Genomic DNA, 15,339 nt, shown 5'->3' with positions numbered 1-15,339 from the left:
AAGCTGTTCAGATAGTGGTCCAAGCTGTTCAGATAGTGGTCCAAGCTGTTCAGATAGTGGTCCAAGCTGTTCAGATAGTGGTCCAAGCTGTTCAGATACTGGTCCAAGCTGTTCAGATAGTGGTCCAAGCTGTTCAGATACTGGCCCAAGCTGTTCAGATAGTGGTCCAAGCTGTTCAGATAGTGGTCCAAGCTGTTCAGATAGTGGTCCAAGCTGTTCAGATACTGGTCCAAGCTGTTCAGATACTGGTCCAAGCTGTTAATGTGTGTTCTCCTCTTGTTGCCAGATGACCAGGCCCTGAGTGCCCATCGGTGGATGTTCCATCAAGAGGCGCTGCAGGAATACATCTTGATTTGTTGTCAGCACTCCGGGGGAGGTCTCATTGATAAACCTGGAAAGTAAGTAATGGATCATCCAAATATGGTATTGTTACTCACTACTCAGCGGGTGTCAGGATTATAATGTAACAGTGTAACTTTTTATGATACCCGTGAAGATCCGGGGTAGAAAATGTCGTAAGAGGCGACTAACGGGATCGGATGGTCAGGCTCGCTGACTTAGTTGATGCATGTCATCGATCCCAATTGCGTGGATTGATGCTCATGATATTAATTACTGGATTGTCTGGTCCAGACTCGATTATTTACAGACCGCCATCATATAGCTGGAATATTGCTGAGTGCGGCTTTAAACAAGAAATCAACCAACCAACCAACTACTTATGATACCAGTGAAACATTGCAGTTGCACAGGGCTCAGTGATATTATGCAGTCATTGACTTTGTATGAGGTCAGTACCTCTTTTTATGGACCCCCAAAAAGCACATTTTTTAACTTACCCTGGATTTCTCCTTAATGCATTTACTGCTTGTTCTTGACAGAGAGAAAGAGCTGTGAGACGTCTTGCTGAAGAAGTTGTGGTTTCTTTGTGATTGTTATTCATACTTACGCTTTATGAATTCATATCTTTTATGTTTTTTATGCCATAGCATTAATATTTATCGCCTGGCGGTGGTGTTTACCATGGTAAATATCAGGTGTATTGTTGTTCCTGTTAGCCATTTTGAATTCACAACGTGGTCACATATTTTTGTGTCATGCATTCTGTATTCTCTGTACTACTTGGAACTTCAATTCATTATAGTACCCTAGCGATATTATTAAACTGGTGGTTTTTCGCATTGTTGGAGTAAACTTGTTCTTCGTAATCCCACATGGCTGAGATAAAAGATTAAAGCATACATAATCATGTGAGGGCACATTTTCATTACACTCTGCTATCATTGGAGATAAATGCCCTGTTGTACCAAGTGTCAGGGATATAAGTCAGGGTGGGAGCCTCATCTATGGTATCTGAAATACACCACCATCTGCTCCCAGAGTACTAGGTGTAAAGATTGTCTGCTACTCTCCCCTACAGCTTTCTCCAAAATACCTACAGGTATCTTGCAATAGGTAGACACAGCAGGCATGGAAATTCGTCTCAGTCAGAAAATGTCTGACTCATACAAGTCTGCCAACCACTACCCCCCTCACTAGCCACGACCATCTCTTCTTCAGGCTGGATCCCTCCGGTGTTCACCTGCACACCTGTATCTTCATCGGGGATGATAACCACCTCTTCTCCATTGATACAGTCTCTTCCAATCGTCGTTGACACCCGTGAAGATCTGGGGTAGAAAAGGTCTTCAGCAACCAATACTTGTGACTATGCTTGTCATAAGAGACGACTAACTGTATCAGGTGGTCAGGCTCGCTGACTTGGTTGATGCATGTCAAGTATCACATTTGCGTGGATCGATGATCATGATCTCAATCACTGGATTGTCTGGTCCAGACTTGATTATTTACAGACCGCCATCATATAGCTGGAATATTGCTGAGTGCTGCGTTAAACAACAAACAAACAAAAAATGATACGTCACTAGCACCGTCATCCACACTCTCTTCGTTAATTATCATCCTCATCATCCACGGTCATGCCCCGCATGGCGCTGACGACCTTGAGCTCATCTCTCCCTGCGTATTACCTGCTCTCAATGGCGCCAGTGGTGCCACAGTTTCAGGCGCCTCCAGGAATTGGACCTCCATCCTTCCTCCCAGTGCATTCCCAGCCACCTCAGTCACCTTACATGGACCCTGCTTCGTTTCATCTGATGCAGACAATGTTCTAGCAAGCCATGCCTGGGTTTACAGCTCCTCCAGCCTCTACGACGCTTTCTGCGCCTCCAGCCTCTACGATGCTCTCGGCACCTCTAGCCTCAGTAACGTCCCCCAGTGGATCCAGTGGATCTTGGTGATGCCTCTTCAATCCGCTCTTCATCATCTTGCAGCTCTGCCTCTGCCTGTCCTGTGGGATACTGTCTGGTCCCATCCAATGTCTGTTGCTCCTGACCATATGATCAACGATATGATTACGACTTTGGATGAAGACTTTGCCAAGCTGTGAGAGGCCGGCCTGGGACCTGAACGTAGTTCTTACTCTGCTGAGAGGCGGGCCCTTTGAGCCACTCCGCTTGGTGTCTTACTAGAACCTCACCACGAAGAAGGTTTTCCTCTTGGCTCTGAGGGAAATACACACTCTAGACATCACCTGTGTGAAATTTGAGCACTGAGTGCATGGAGCTATTCATCTTGGGCTGTAATGGGACTTCAAAGCCAAGAATCAACTCACAGGACAGCCCGATAGATCCTTCACCATCCTGCCTCTATCTTCGATAGTGGGGGTTGAAGAGAACCAGGAACTTCTACCATGTCCGGTGCAAGCGCTGAGATGCTTCATTTGATGCTTCAAGAACAGTTGAGGACAACATCGTTGCCTCTTCATCCCAGTATCGGGGCGATTGGGTAGCCTAGTGGTTAAAGTGTTCGCTCGTCACGTCGATTCCCAAAATGGGTACAATGTGTGAAGCCCATTTCTTCTATCCCCACCGTGGAATATTGCTTAAAGCAGGGTCAAACCATACTCACTCATCCTGGTATATCCAACGTCCCAGGTAGAAGTCAGCTGCAACATGATCACCCTGTGTCTTCGTGCCATCATTCTTCAGACCTGTGAGGCCGCCGCCATCATTCTTCAGGCCTGTGAGGCCGCCGCCATCATCCTTCAGGCCTGTGAGGCCGCCGCCATCATTCTTCAGGCCTGTGAGGCCGCTGCCATCATTCTTCAGGCCTGTGAGGCCGCCGCCATCATTCTTCAGGCCTGTGAGGCCGCCGCCATCATTCTTCAGGCCTGTGAGGCCGCCGCCATCATTCTTCAGGCCTGTTAGGCCGCCGCCATCATTCTTCAGGCCTGTGAGGCCGGCGGACTGGATCCTCCGAGAGCCAACAACCCTAATCTGGGGCAGTTGCCTCTACCATGGCGCTTCACAATAACTACTCCATCCTTGCCATTTTGGAAGGCTGTTTCTGGCACTCAGACACCATCTTCACCAGTCACTACCTGCGAGATGTCACCCTTGAAGTCATGGACAGCTTCATCCCTTTGTTGGTTGCCCAGTAGGTCACTGCCCTTACACGCCACTGATGCTTGCAAATGTCTGGAGCAGACCTTTTGACATCTCCGGTGTCTGTCACTAGAAGGTTACATGCTGCATATGTGTGTAGAAAAAAACCCACACCCCTCTATATACATATATGTATATATTGATATATGTATATAGAGGGGTGTGATTTATTTTTCTATACGTATATGTTATGTTATATACGCTATCATCGAGTTCCTGTGGTTCTAGACTTTAACTCTATTATTGCAATGATACCTGTTTTTAGCAGTAATGTACTGATCAGTTACGTCACCCCTTCTATAGTCATGTGAGCTGTGGGATAGGGTTAGCCTGGGTCAACCAGTTGGAATAACTTCTTCAGCAAGACCTCACACAGATCTCTGTCAAGAACAAGCAGCAAATGCATTAAGGAGTAATGCAGGATAAGTGTACAAATATCTAGATTTTATAAGTATTGACCAAGGACTTTCTTTATATACAATTGTTGTGTTATGTAATAACTAGACAAAGGTAGATTCCACATCTCAAACTCTATTAGAAAAAAAAAATGTTAGGAGGTTCCTACGAACAGAGACATCTGATTTTCTTAGGTTTGGGGAAACCACTTCCGGGTACTTCCAAGTCTGTTTTTTAGTGACTCAAGTCAATAATACTGTAAATCATAACACTAGGGTGTGTTATGTCCATTTATCCGGTGGGTTGTTATTTCTATTTACAACCCCGAATGTGTGATGTACTGAGGTTGGACAATTTGATACAGACGAGATAACAAGCCTTGGATCCTGGCATTGATTTGTTGCATAGAGTGCATTGCATTCGTGGCCCACATGGTATGAGTTGGTGCGTGTTCTGGGTGCAAGGAGAGTGTGTTCGGGTGATTGTTCTACACTATGATATGATCGAAGCAAGAAGGAATATTGCATTGTGTTGTATCAGGATAAGTAGGCTGAATAAATAAGGGGAATACCCTGATTCCCTACCATGTTGCATGATCTAAATATAAGTACTTTTATTTGGAGGCAATTGGCCTTGGAAGTGAATCAAGTTGCATATGTCGTTAGATTATGATGCATGCACTTTGCTGAAGCCTATGAAGTGTGATGCAGATTTGGATTTGGGAAAACACTATGGGACAGGCCATAGCTCTGCGTAACGACATGTCGGTGTTGAAATCATTTACAGGGAACAGCACAGAACGGCTACCGTATAGAGCTAATTGTGGTGGTGCTCTTGTACCACTTATAGTGGTTATTGGAGAAATAAACAGGCTGAATCTGTATTTGGTTCAGCTTCAACTTTAGTTTGGCGGGGCGGTCGGGTAGCCTAGTGGTTAAAGAGTTCGCTCGTCACGCTGAAGACCCGGGTTCGATTCCCGACATAGGTACAATGTATGAAGCCCATTTCCCTGCCGTGATATTGCTGGAATATTGCTAAAAGCGGTGCAAAACCATACTCACTCACTCACTCACATTAGTTTGGCAACAAGATTTGAACTATTGAAATACTCTCTCAGGAAAGAAGTAGAATATCCAGGATAATTCTGTTGAAGCATTTGTTGTGTGTTCAGCTGAGCCATTGTCGTGTTCACAGGTCCCGGGACTTCTATCATACGTGTTACTGTCTCAGTGGTCTCTCACTTGCTCAGCACTTCACAGGGGGCCACCTGGCGGACACGTATATTGTCGGACATACCAAGAATGAAGTAGTAAGTGCAGCCATCGCATTCACGCTAGCCCAAGACAACTAATTATATAAACTGTGCAGAGGACAAGTAAAAATCCAATGATGGTAGTCAACATGAACAGGTTGTATTTGAGGACTATAACTCTGAACGGAACTAAATAAAACTGATAGAAAATGCAAACTCAGGGAATATTTTTGTCTTGTTCAAGCAGGACTAGCTACAAACTCTGAGGACTAGTTATATACGGCTTCCACTGGGCCTCTGGGCTAGTCCTAAAAAGTATTTCTGAGGCTGTAAGTGGAATGTTGCATAACATAGCACTCTTTGCAATTCAGCGAACCTTTCTTTCAACAGGTCACTTAAGATATTGCTAGTCTGTAGTAATACTAGTTAACGTTTCCTTTAATAGGTATACCAGTATATATATATTATAAATGGTATATTCTAACTCCCTTGATGAAAAAAAGCACACTTTGTACTAATAATGGTAAGAGAAAAAGAGACAAAAACACACAGACACTCTCACTCGGTAGTCAGATTTGTGCAGTCAATGCAAAACATACAAGCACACACGTCACCAGTTGGAGTTGTGCACACACACAGCACTTAGTATATGTTAATTAATGTGTTGATAATTTATAGAATTCAAGTACAGTTTTCTGCGTGCATGTTTAGGGCAGGAAACTGAGTAGGGGCAGTGTTGAAGTAGACATCACCTAAACATGGCACCCTTCATACAAATTCACATCGACCCCATTCATACTTTGTGTATGAAGTTTGCAGTTGAGATCATTCTGTTTGTATTCCAGAAATCGGTGCATCCTGTGTACAACATCGGCATCGATGCCGTCATCCACGCTAATGAACATTTTAACCTGCTCCCAGTTCCAGGGTCGTCAGGGAAACACGAAGAGAAGTAACATCCAATATCTCTGTCTGAAACAATCTATTCTCTCGAGGGGCAGGACTGTCAGTATTGTTTATTAAGACAACTACACCACCAAGACAAGCTACAACCAACTGATAAACTGATGTAACTAGTACTGAATGTTTGTAAAAGATTTCGTCAATGCTTTTTTGATGGTTTCCAGCATAGATCTGTCTCCATGCTCCTAACTATCGAGCAAAAGGGGAAGGGCGTTGAACATTAACATGATAAGAAAATATATATGGGCATAGTGTTCAGGGACGTTGAGGTTTATTATGTATCCAACCCTGTTAAGTGGTATTCCAGATGCTCCTGTCATGAAAAGTTTATCTCTGCGGATGCCAATATTTAAATGTTAAAATTAATTTTTCGTTCTTTTTCTCTTGCAAAGAGTGACAAATCAATCCACTATTTAGCCCTAAGCTCATGAGCAGGCATGGTCAGGCCTTCCATGTGGAAATCCCAGTCTGATTTACTTGTTCAAGCTGTGTACACTGATATGTGTCAATGGTCTCTATTAAATTAATAGACTACGTCTGAGGGCAGAGCACTCTCATGATTTGCTACAAATCAACAGAGGGTGCATTTGCTTCTCACCATTGTCTGATACCAAGAGTTCTTAAATTGAATGTTAAGAGACATTAAGTGGTATGACAGATGGCTAGAGGTGTGGCGATGGCACCCTCAGGATAGATCCTTGTTACATGATGTCAGAAGAGGCAACTAAGGCGGGAACCAGGTGAACACAATAGCTAAAGAGTATGGATTAACCAGAGACTCTCCGTCATAACCTGGCTGAATGAGGGACATTGTACACGGGTCTGGTCCAAAACTTGAAAAGTCTCCAGTATAGTATAATGAAGAGGAATGTTCTACCTTCCACACACAGATAACTCACAACTGTCACAATGTGGGCCACACCAATAAATGTGTATTTTATTTACTTGGGTCAGTGTAACAAGAGGCAGGAAGTAAAAAGCATAATGTCAGTGGTCAGATAACTAAAGCACTCTATCACTTGTATTGAGTATTAGCCATGCATTTTTCAGATGTTGTTTGTTTTAGACTCTTGTGTCTAACCATATGTTTAAAGAGTTACAGTCAAGTCCCATTAATCAGACATTGTTGGTTTCATATGATTATGCGGATTAACGAGTATGTCGGATAAACTAAATTAAGTAGTGTCAATGTTCGTGATCGAAAATTGGACAACTACACGATAGATAATTATATGAACAAGTAAGGAAAAAGGAAAAAGGAAATATTCATATTGTTGTGTTACATTCATACATCAAAACACGAGGCTGTGTACTCGCGGGCAGATGACCATAGTGTAAGCTGATCACTGTGTCGGATTAACGAGACTGATTAATGAGTGTTTTCAGCAATTCATTGCAAATTAAGTGTCGGAATCGGAGTGAGAGACTGTCGGATTAACGGGTCTAAATAGCACTGATTTAATCGGTTCCCAACATTTGTGTCGGATAAAGCCGATTGTCGTAGTAACGAGTGTCAGATAAACGAGACTTGACTGTATATTGTGTTCCAACCATTGTCAGTATTTTCATCCGATACACCTTTGTTGTAACACCTGCAATTATTTGTTTTATTGAAAAGGAGTGATCCAATTATTTTGTTTGGCATCCGTACATTCAAAGCCTTAGTTAGGATTAGCAGTATGTGTCTTCTGAATCCTAAAGTGGAGGTAGATTCTTTTTAATTAGGTGCAGGTACTGTTGGAATACTTGTATAAAACCCTGTGAAGATCGGGGCTAGAATAGGTCCCCAGCAATCCATGCTTGTCCAGTATGTTGTATATGGTGAAATGTGGTACTAGGTCTGACTGATTGAGAAAGAGCTTCCAGGTGTACTGCTTTTCGAAGATGGATTTAGAGTGCCGATAAAGAACCATTTATGTTTGGCTTTTTGGACATGCTGATCCTAAATACGCAATAGTAAAAGAAACAACTTTTGTTACAAAGGTGGTACTTGTTGTTACCCTGACTGGTAGACTCGGGGGTCAGTATACTGTGATTGAGTAGGGATATCCATGTTAAACTGCAGCATATCAAAGTTGTTCAAGCACTCTAAAACCGGCATTAGTATGGGCAGGTACAAGCAGCCACACACACACACATGTAGCACTTGCCATGTAAGTGCAGTAATCTTGAACGTGATGTTTCAGCACAGGTGCTACTTGTGGTCTGTTGATCCAACAAGTAATCCCAGTTGTGGATCACCATGTGATAAAGGTTCCAGCATCGGTACCACATTGAAAGAATAATGAAGTGGAAATCCAAAAGTCAACCCTGTTTCATTAAAATGACAAAAGTCGATTAAAGTAGAAAAACACTCCAAGGCTTGCTGAGGACATTTTTTTCTACTTTTTGATATCGTGTTGATATATTTGATTTGACACAAAGGTGAGATTTTATTTATTATCAAATATCAATCTCAGTCATTAAGTACAAGACCAATGTATAAGACTGATTACTAATTGGACATTTGAGACCATCGTGAAATGATGAAGGTGTATTCCTCGCAAAAACATGCCATTGTTTTAATTGACTGAAACTTTTGCGGTTTATGTTTCTGTACGATAGCTGAGAAATCACTACCAAAGTGTAATTTTTTGTAAGTGTTGTGTCCATAAATTCAAAACTCATTGTTAAACAAGACACCTTTATTTGACTCTATTGGTAAGTTGGTCAAGCGTTTAATCTGCTGAGCAATACTGCCTGTCTGTAGATGTGGTGACATTCCCTTCTGACGTCCCAGTAACGAAGTGGCGATACATTGTAACATTACCATGGTTACAGTGCTAAGACTATACAGCTATGGAGATGTGTTGCACCCAATCACCTCCTCACTAACCAAAGAGCTTGTTATTCTGAATGTAGTTTAAAATGATGGAGAGAACGAAAGAAAATGTGTTTTTTAGTCAAAAGGTGGTCAAAAATAGAATCACTTGTGTTACATTTGAACATAAAAAACCTCACATTAACGCTGATGTCAGTTAACCAGTGGGTGACCAGGAATGCAATGTTCCCGTGGAGATATTGCTTGGTCTCCTGTGGGTGTTAGAATTAGACGAATGAATCCACCTACATCCTGTTAAACAGAAACTGAAAGATTATTTCTTTAGGTAAATTTTGTCAAGTTTGAAATGATACTCTCAATTTATTCAGTTGGTATTATCAGTCATTGTTGTTCTTGGATTAATTCTGAGCGACAGCATGTAGTGTTTTTGTAAATGCATGGAGTAAATTAGAAGAATTGAATCAATATATGAACATATCAGTGCAGTTAAACTTTTTCATCCATATTCTCCACATTACAGGCAATTGTTGGGGAATGTATGCATAGACATATAGAGACATGACCCATGTTTATTTCCTATCTGGAAGTTTTGTTCATGTGGAAGGTTCTGGATTTACAGGGTTTTACTGTATCAGTGGGGGCACGGGTGGCCCAGTCGTCTAAGGCGCCGCTGTGCAGAGTTGCGATCCTTGGGCACGCCAGAAACCTACGATTGTGGGTTTCGAATCCCGGTTCCCACGTTTCTAGGTTTGTGAGCACCATACCGGTGCTCATATGGTTTTCTGGAAGTGGTAAAGGTCTGAGACCTGCATCACTTCGGGCTTTTAAGCTGACATGCCGTGATATAACTGTAATACTGTTAAAAGCGGCATTAAACCCAACTCACTCATTCAAACTGTATCAGTTTGTAGTGAACACGGCTATAGATTATCATTTGGATTTTAAAGGTGTAAGATTAGCGTTATTTTTTATCAAAGCTTTACCTTTTCTGAAAGATGTTGAAAATTTGACATATATTTCTGCTGTATGGACAATCTCATTAAAATCAGATCTTAGTTCCCTCTAATGCTAAACAAAGATCTGAGAACATCCTATTACGGGTCACGTCAGAACGACCTTTCATACGACCAGTCAAAGTGTCGCTTACCAGATCATAAAAGTGACAGTCGGAATGTGTTTTCTAATCATTGAACCTACAAAACGTTAACACAGGATATTTCGAACGACAGTTACGACCTGTACGACTGATTCTGTCAAAACAATTGTCTATCTCTCCCTTCCGCGAGATAAACATTTGAATGGAGGAGTCGTTGCACAGTACGTGGGAAGCACTGCCATACAATCTCAACCATATATTAGACATTCCGTAATGTTCGTTTGTTCAGTTTTCAAAATCTAAATCGAGAACTGTGTCAACATATTTTTCAAGCGTAGTCTGAATTGGAAGTCGCCAAGTTGAAATGAGTGCAGTAAAGCTCGAGAAAGCTGCTTTCTAATCGGCTGATGTCGACTTCTTCGGTCGGTCGGTCAAAGTTTGCGAAAGGTTGTTCTGATGTGACCCGTAATGGGATGTCCTCAGATCTTTGTTGCAGCGAGAACCTATATCTGGTTTTAATGAGATTGGCAGTATGGAAAAAGTAGGGGCAATACCCTATTTAACAGGCATCAGTAGATTCATCAGAACAATTGCAAAAATAATCCATATATGCATATTTTAGCAACAACCAAAATGAAAGAAATATCATTAAAAGCAAAGAAACATTTTTGAGTGTGATGACAAAATATATGCTGTTCAGGATATAACATGTATTTCCAGTGTGAATTTGGTCATGCACTTTGGAGTTGAATTCTCAGATGCTCACTGATTATGATGCTTGGTTTGTCAGCACCTTCACAATGTTCACAGAAGTGGAACAACCAGCTTCACTTTCCTCCAATATTTAGTTAACATGCAATGAAATACTGCTCAAAACAGCATTAACTCAAATCACTCACTATTGTGCATGTCACTCAAAGTGAATACAATGATGTGACTTTTTTCTTCTCAGAATTTATAATAAGATTACTTATTAAGGGAGCCTTATGGTTAAAACATACTCACTCACTTTGTATATGCCTTTGTCATGGTAAGAGTATCCCTCCCCTCCCCTCCCCTCCCCTCCCCAACCCTTACAGTGTTTCAAGAATCAGCCGCCCTTACAATGTATTGAAAGTTACCTCCCCTTACAGTGTGTCAAGAGTTACACAGTTTCCAAGCTCCTCGCACTGATAGCCCGTTCACGGAGCTCTCTATGTTATCGAGAGTTTAACTAAGGTGTCGCGCGCTTGGAAGTTTCCCACTGTTACAGTGCATTGAGAGTTACCCACCCTTGCCATGTTTCAAGAATAACCTGCCCTTACAGTGTATTTTGTGTAACCCACAGTTACCGTGTATTAATGTACCAATATCTGTGGAACACAGTGCAGGTGTAAAAAATCAAAAATTATGGCCCAATATTTTGTTGAGATGTTGTATATGTTTCTGCTTACAAGTCAGTAATGGAGAGTCTGATCTGACATTGAGACTGTGGTACTATATATTTGTCAATGTGATGTCGTCTGCTAGTTTTGTACCATGGATATCAGTAAGATGGATGTTATGTGTAAGTTATATCTTGACATTGGATGTATATACTGTCATGTTACTGTGAGTTTCTGTGTCACATTTGTATGGCAGATGATTCATTTCACAGCACACTTGTCTTGCAGAAGTATCATTACATTTCTGAAAGTAAAGTGTCATTTACTATTCCTGTGTTGTTTTGTTTTTGCAAGTACTAGATCCTGTTTACAATGGATCTTTAGCAACCCAGTCTTTCCGTAAGAAACGACTAATGGGGCGAGTGGTCAGGCTTGCGCTTGCTGACTTGGTTGATGCATGTCGTTCTATCCCAACTGCGTAGATAATTGCACATGCTAATCACTGGATTGTCTGGTCCAGGCTCAATTAAACAGAAATACTATATGCTACTTACCTGTAAATAGAGATTATTAGGTTTTCATATCGGAAATATATCGCAAATAACGGAGAAAAATATCTTTGCTTCAAAAAGTGGTGTAAATGTTATTTTATTGAAAATAACAACATAATATTTAGACCTTTGTCTGATCAATGTCTTGTCAACAAATTCATTGAAAAGACCAATATGTGGTAAGAGCCCTAAACAGAGTGATGGTGTAACAACTCAATTAACAATGTCTATATCGGCTGCATCTTCCCGAGGCAAGAGAGTTAACTGATTTTAAAAGTCCAGTTTTCCATCGGTATGTTGCAAATGGGAGCGACGCAGGAGCCCCTTGCCTGAATCAGGGGCTGCTTCAAGTGCACCATCGCCAGACTTGTCACACGTCACAGGCAAACTGGTAGTACTGCAGACAGGCGAGGAGTGGAAGACCCAAGGTCACGACCCCACAGGAAGACCGGTATTTACGGGTGCTTCACCTGAGGTCCAGGGCCCACTTAGGGATCTAAGAAGATCGAAACTCCCATACTTTAACATAGGCTTACAATAGTCTTAGCGCTAAGATCGCTTTGTGCAAGTGGGCAAAGATTCCTAACTGTGACGTCATCATCCGCAAACAGCCTTGGACATCCAGTCAACAGAAGGACCGTTGGTGGACGGCGGCGCCTGTATGGTCTCTGTGCCTATCGACCTTTCAAAGGCATGACGTCAACGTGTCTACACCAACGTCACAGACTGAGATGGGCCAGAACTGTACAGCAGTGGCAGAAGAGAAATTGGCGAAGAGTGCTCATCAAGTCTTATGGGTGGGTTCGAATCTACTGACGACGTGGTGAACGGACGGCACGTTGTTGCGTCCAAGAAGTGGAGCCTTATGGAGGTTGTAGTGTGATGGTCTGGGATGGCATCTGCGGGCACCAGAAGACAGATCTGGTCATCATCGACGGGAATCTCACTGCACGTCGTTACATTGATGAGGTTTTGCGGCCTTTCCTGCAACGACACCCAAGGACGCTGTTTCAGCAGGACAAAGCCACCCCGCACACAGCTCGAGTCACTAGCGACTTTCTGAACGCCAACAACGTGACCGTATTACAGTGGCCAGCCAGATCACCGGACCTGTCGCCCATAGAGCACTTCTGGGACCAACTTGGACGCCGGATTCGGAAACGTCAACGGTCGCAATTGACGAGGGATGCCTTGGCATGTGCCCTGCAGGAAGAATGGCGTGGGATCCCTAATCAGGATGCCAAGAGACTCGTGTAATCAGTTCGACGTCGTGTTAGGGCCTGCATCGTTGCTGGAGGGAGTCACATCCAATACTGAGCCATGTACATGTATGTGGCACAGGACTTTAAAAGAGACCAACGTCGATTCTGCGGGTGTGATCGAATGCTGGACAGTCCACCCTGCAGAACTTTAAGAACATGGTTTTTTTTTTATCTTGTCACTTTCAAATACCGTTTTTTAAATTATTCTTTTTCATAATGAAACATCACCTGTTACTAAATTTTGCGTCTGTTTTGTTTTAGACCAGAAAATTGTTTGGCTGGCCACTGTAATACGGTCACGTTGTTGGCGTTCAGAAAGTCGCTAGTGACTCGAGCTGTGTGAGGGGTGGCTTTGTCCTGCTGAAACAGCGTCCTTGGGTGTCGTTGCAGGAAAGGCCGCAAAACCTCATCAATGTAACGACGTGCAGTGAGATTTCCGTCGATGATGACCAGATCTGTCTTCTGGTGCCCGCAGATACCATCCCAGACCATCACACTACAACCTCCATAAGGCTCCACTTCTTGAACGCAACAACGTGCCGTCCGTTCACCACGTCGTCGGTAGATTCGAACCCACCAATTAGACTTGAAGAGCACTCTTCGCCAATTTCTCTTCTGCCACTGCTGTACAGTTCTGGCTCATCTCAGTCTGTGACGTTGGTGTAGAAAAACGTGTCAGCAGAACTTTAAGAACATGGTTTTTTTTATCCTGTCACTTTCAAATACCGTTTTTTTAAATTATTATTTTTCATAATGAAACATCACCTGTTACTAAATTTTGCGTCTGTTTTGTTTTAGACCAGAAAATTGTTTGGTGGCGTTTCTTTTGCCCGTTAGTTTACAAGACAAAGTTACTGTTTTCCCCGTTTGTATATTAGGACTTAAAATTGTACTATGCGAGCCTTTTGCATTCCTAATACTCAAAATCATGACATTAATGCGAAAATGCGAATGTCCCTCTCATAAATAAAGTGACATACTAGAGTTTATTCTCGTGTCAGATTAACTGCGCATGGACGCACCTCACAATAAACAATGTAATTGAGCCCTTGCTGGAGTGCTTCTCACCATATCTAGCGTAAATTGTGTTTCATCAAGCAGTTATGACAGTCACCATCCGTATTGTCTTTGTTCTTGGTAACCCTGTCAAATAATCTTATAATTAAGATTTCATTTTTCAAGTTCAAACCAACGACCCCGTGAATGCAACAATGTGCCGTTCGCTCTCCCCGTCGAAGGTCAATACCGAAGAGCTGGATTCTGTTCTACTGGCTGACGGATCGTGCCCACCTCAATATTTGAGGTCGATGTTGAGACTTCAAGGTTATGCTGTGGTATTCCAGTTTGTTGTAGTCTCCTCGATACATTTCTAAGACTGACAGGATGTCCAAAGGCAGTTGCTGTTCCTCAACTGTATAACGCGTCTTCGTACGGAGTCTTGAAGATCCGGGGTAGAATAGATCTTCAGCAACCCGTGCTTGCCGTGAAAGGCAACTATGCGTGTCGTAAAAGGCGACTAACGGGATCGGGTGGTCAGGCTCGCTGACTTGGTTGATGCATGTCATCGATCCCAATTGCGTGGATCGATGCTCATGATATTAATCACTGGATTGTCTGGTCCAGACTCGATTATTTACAGACCGCCGTCATATAGCTGGAATATTGCTGAGTGCGGCGTTAAACAACAAACCAAACCAAACCAAATCGTACGGAGTCTCTCTGGACCTGTCTAGGGTTTGGCCAGTGAGCCTGTGTCATCAACCTATTGATTGTGCCGGTACAACCGCAAAACCTGTCTTTTCTCTTTTCTTTCGATGACCTTGGCATGGTCGTTGTGCTGATCTGAGTGCCACATAAAACAAGATACCCTAACTGTCCAAATAACCCCATGTTGCACGTGCATCAAACTTTCACGGTAAAAAGTCATTTTGCACGAGACCCCGTGACCAGAATTGCGACGTTCAGAAACAGTCGTGTTGGTTATGTTAAGATGGTTAAGTTTTATTTTAATTACGAAAAAATATAATTTAAAGTTTGGTGTAGTTTCTATTGCTCGTAAGTGTATTTCAATTAACTAAAGCAACTTCAGAAATAGCCCAATTTATACCCTCGTGCCAAACGTATTTGC

At 42.5% G+C, this 15,339-nt stretch overlaps 1 protein-coding gene across 1 annotated transcript in view; it reads left to right on the top strand.

Moving 5' to 3' along the window:
- The window catches only part of LOC124141973 (protein farnesyltransferase subunit beta-like), a 36,027-nt gene extending 26,329 nt beyond the window's left edge, over window positions 1-9,698 (top strand). Inside the window, exons 11-13 of the mRNA XM_046510182.2 lie at window positions 287-398; window positions 5,097-5,211; window positions 6,000-9,698. Coding sequence (XP_046366138.1) covers window positions 287-398; window positions 5,097-5,211; window positions 6,000-6,110 — 338 coding nt within the window. The 3' untranslated portion in view covers window positions 6,111-9,698. The remainder of the gene's footprint in view (window positions 1-286; window positions 399-5,096; window positions 5,212-5,999) is intronic.
- The last annotated feature ends 5,641 nt before the right edge of the window (window positions 9,699-15,339 follow it).

This window comes from Haliotis rufescens, unplaced genomic scaffold, assembly GCF_023055435.1.
Source record: "Haliotis rufescens isolate VD_foot unplaced genomic scaffold, xgHalRufe1.0.p SCAF_3, whole genome shotgun sequence".
Taxonomy (NCBI): domain Eukaryota; kingdom Metazoa; phylum Mollusca; class Gastropoda; order Lepetellida; family Haliotidae; genus Haliotis; species Haliotis rufescens.
The sequence above is the reverse complement of the archived record's forward strand: the minus strand, read 5'-3'. Positions and strand labels throughout refer to the sequence as shown.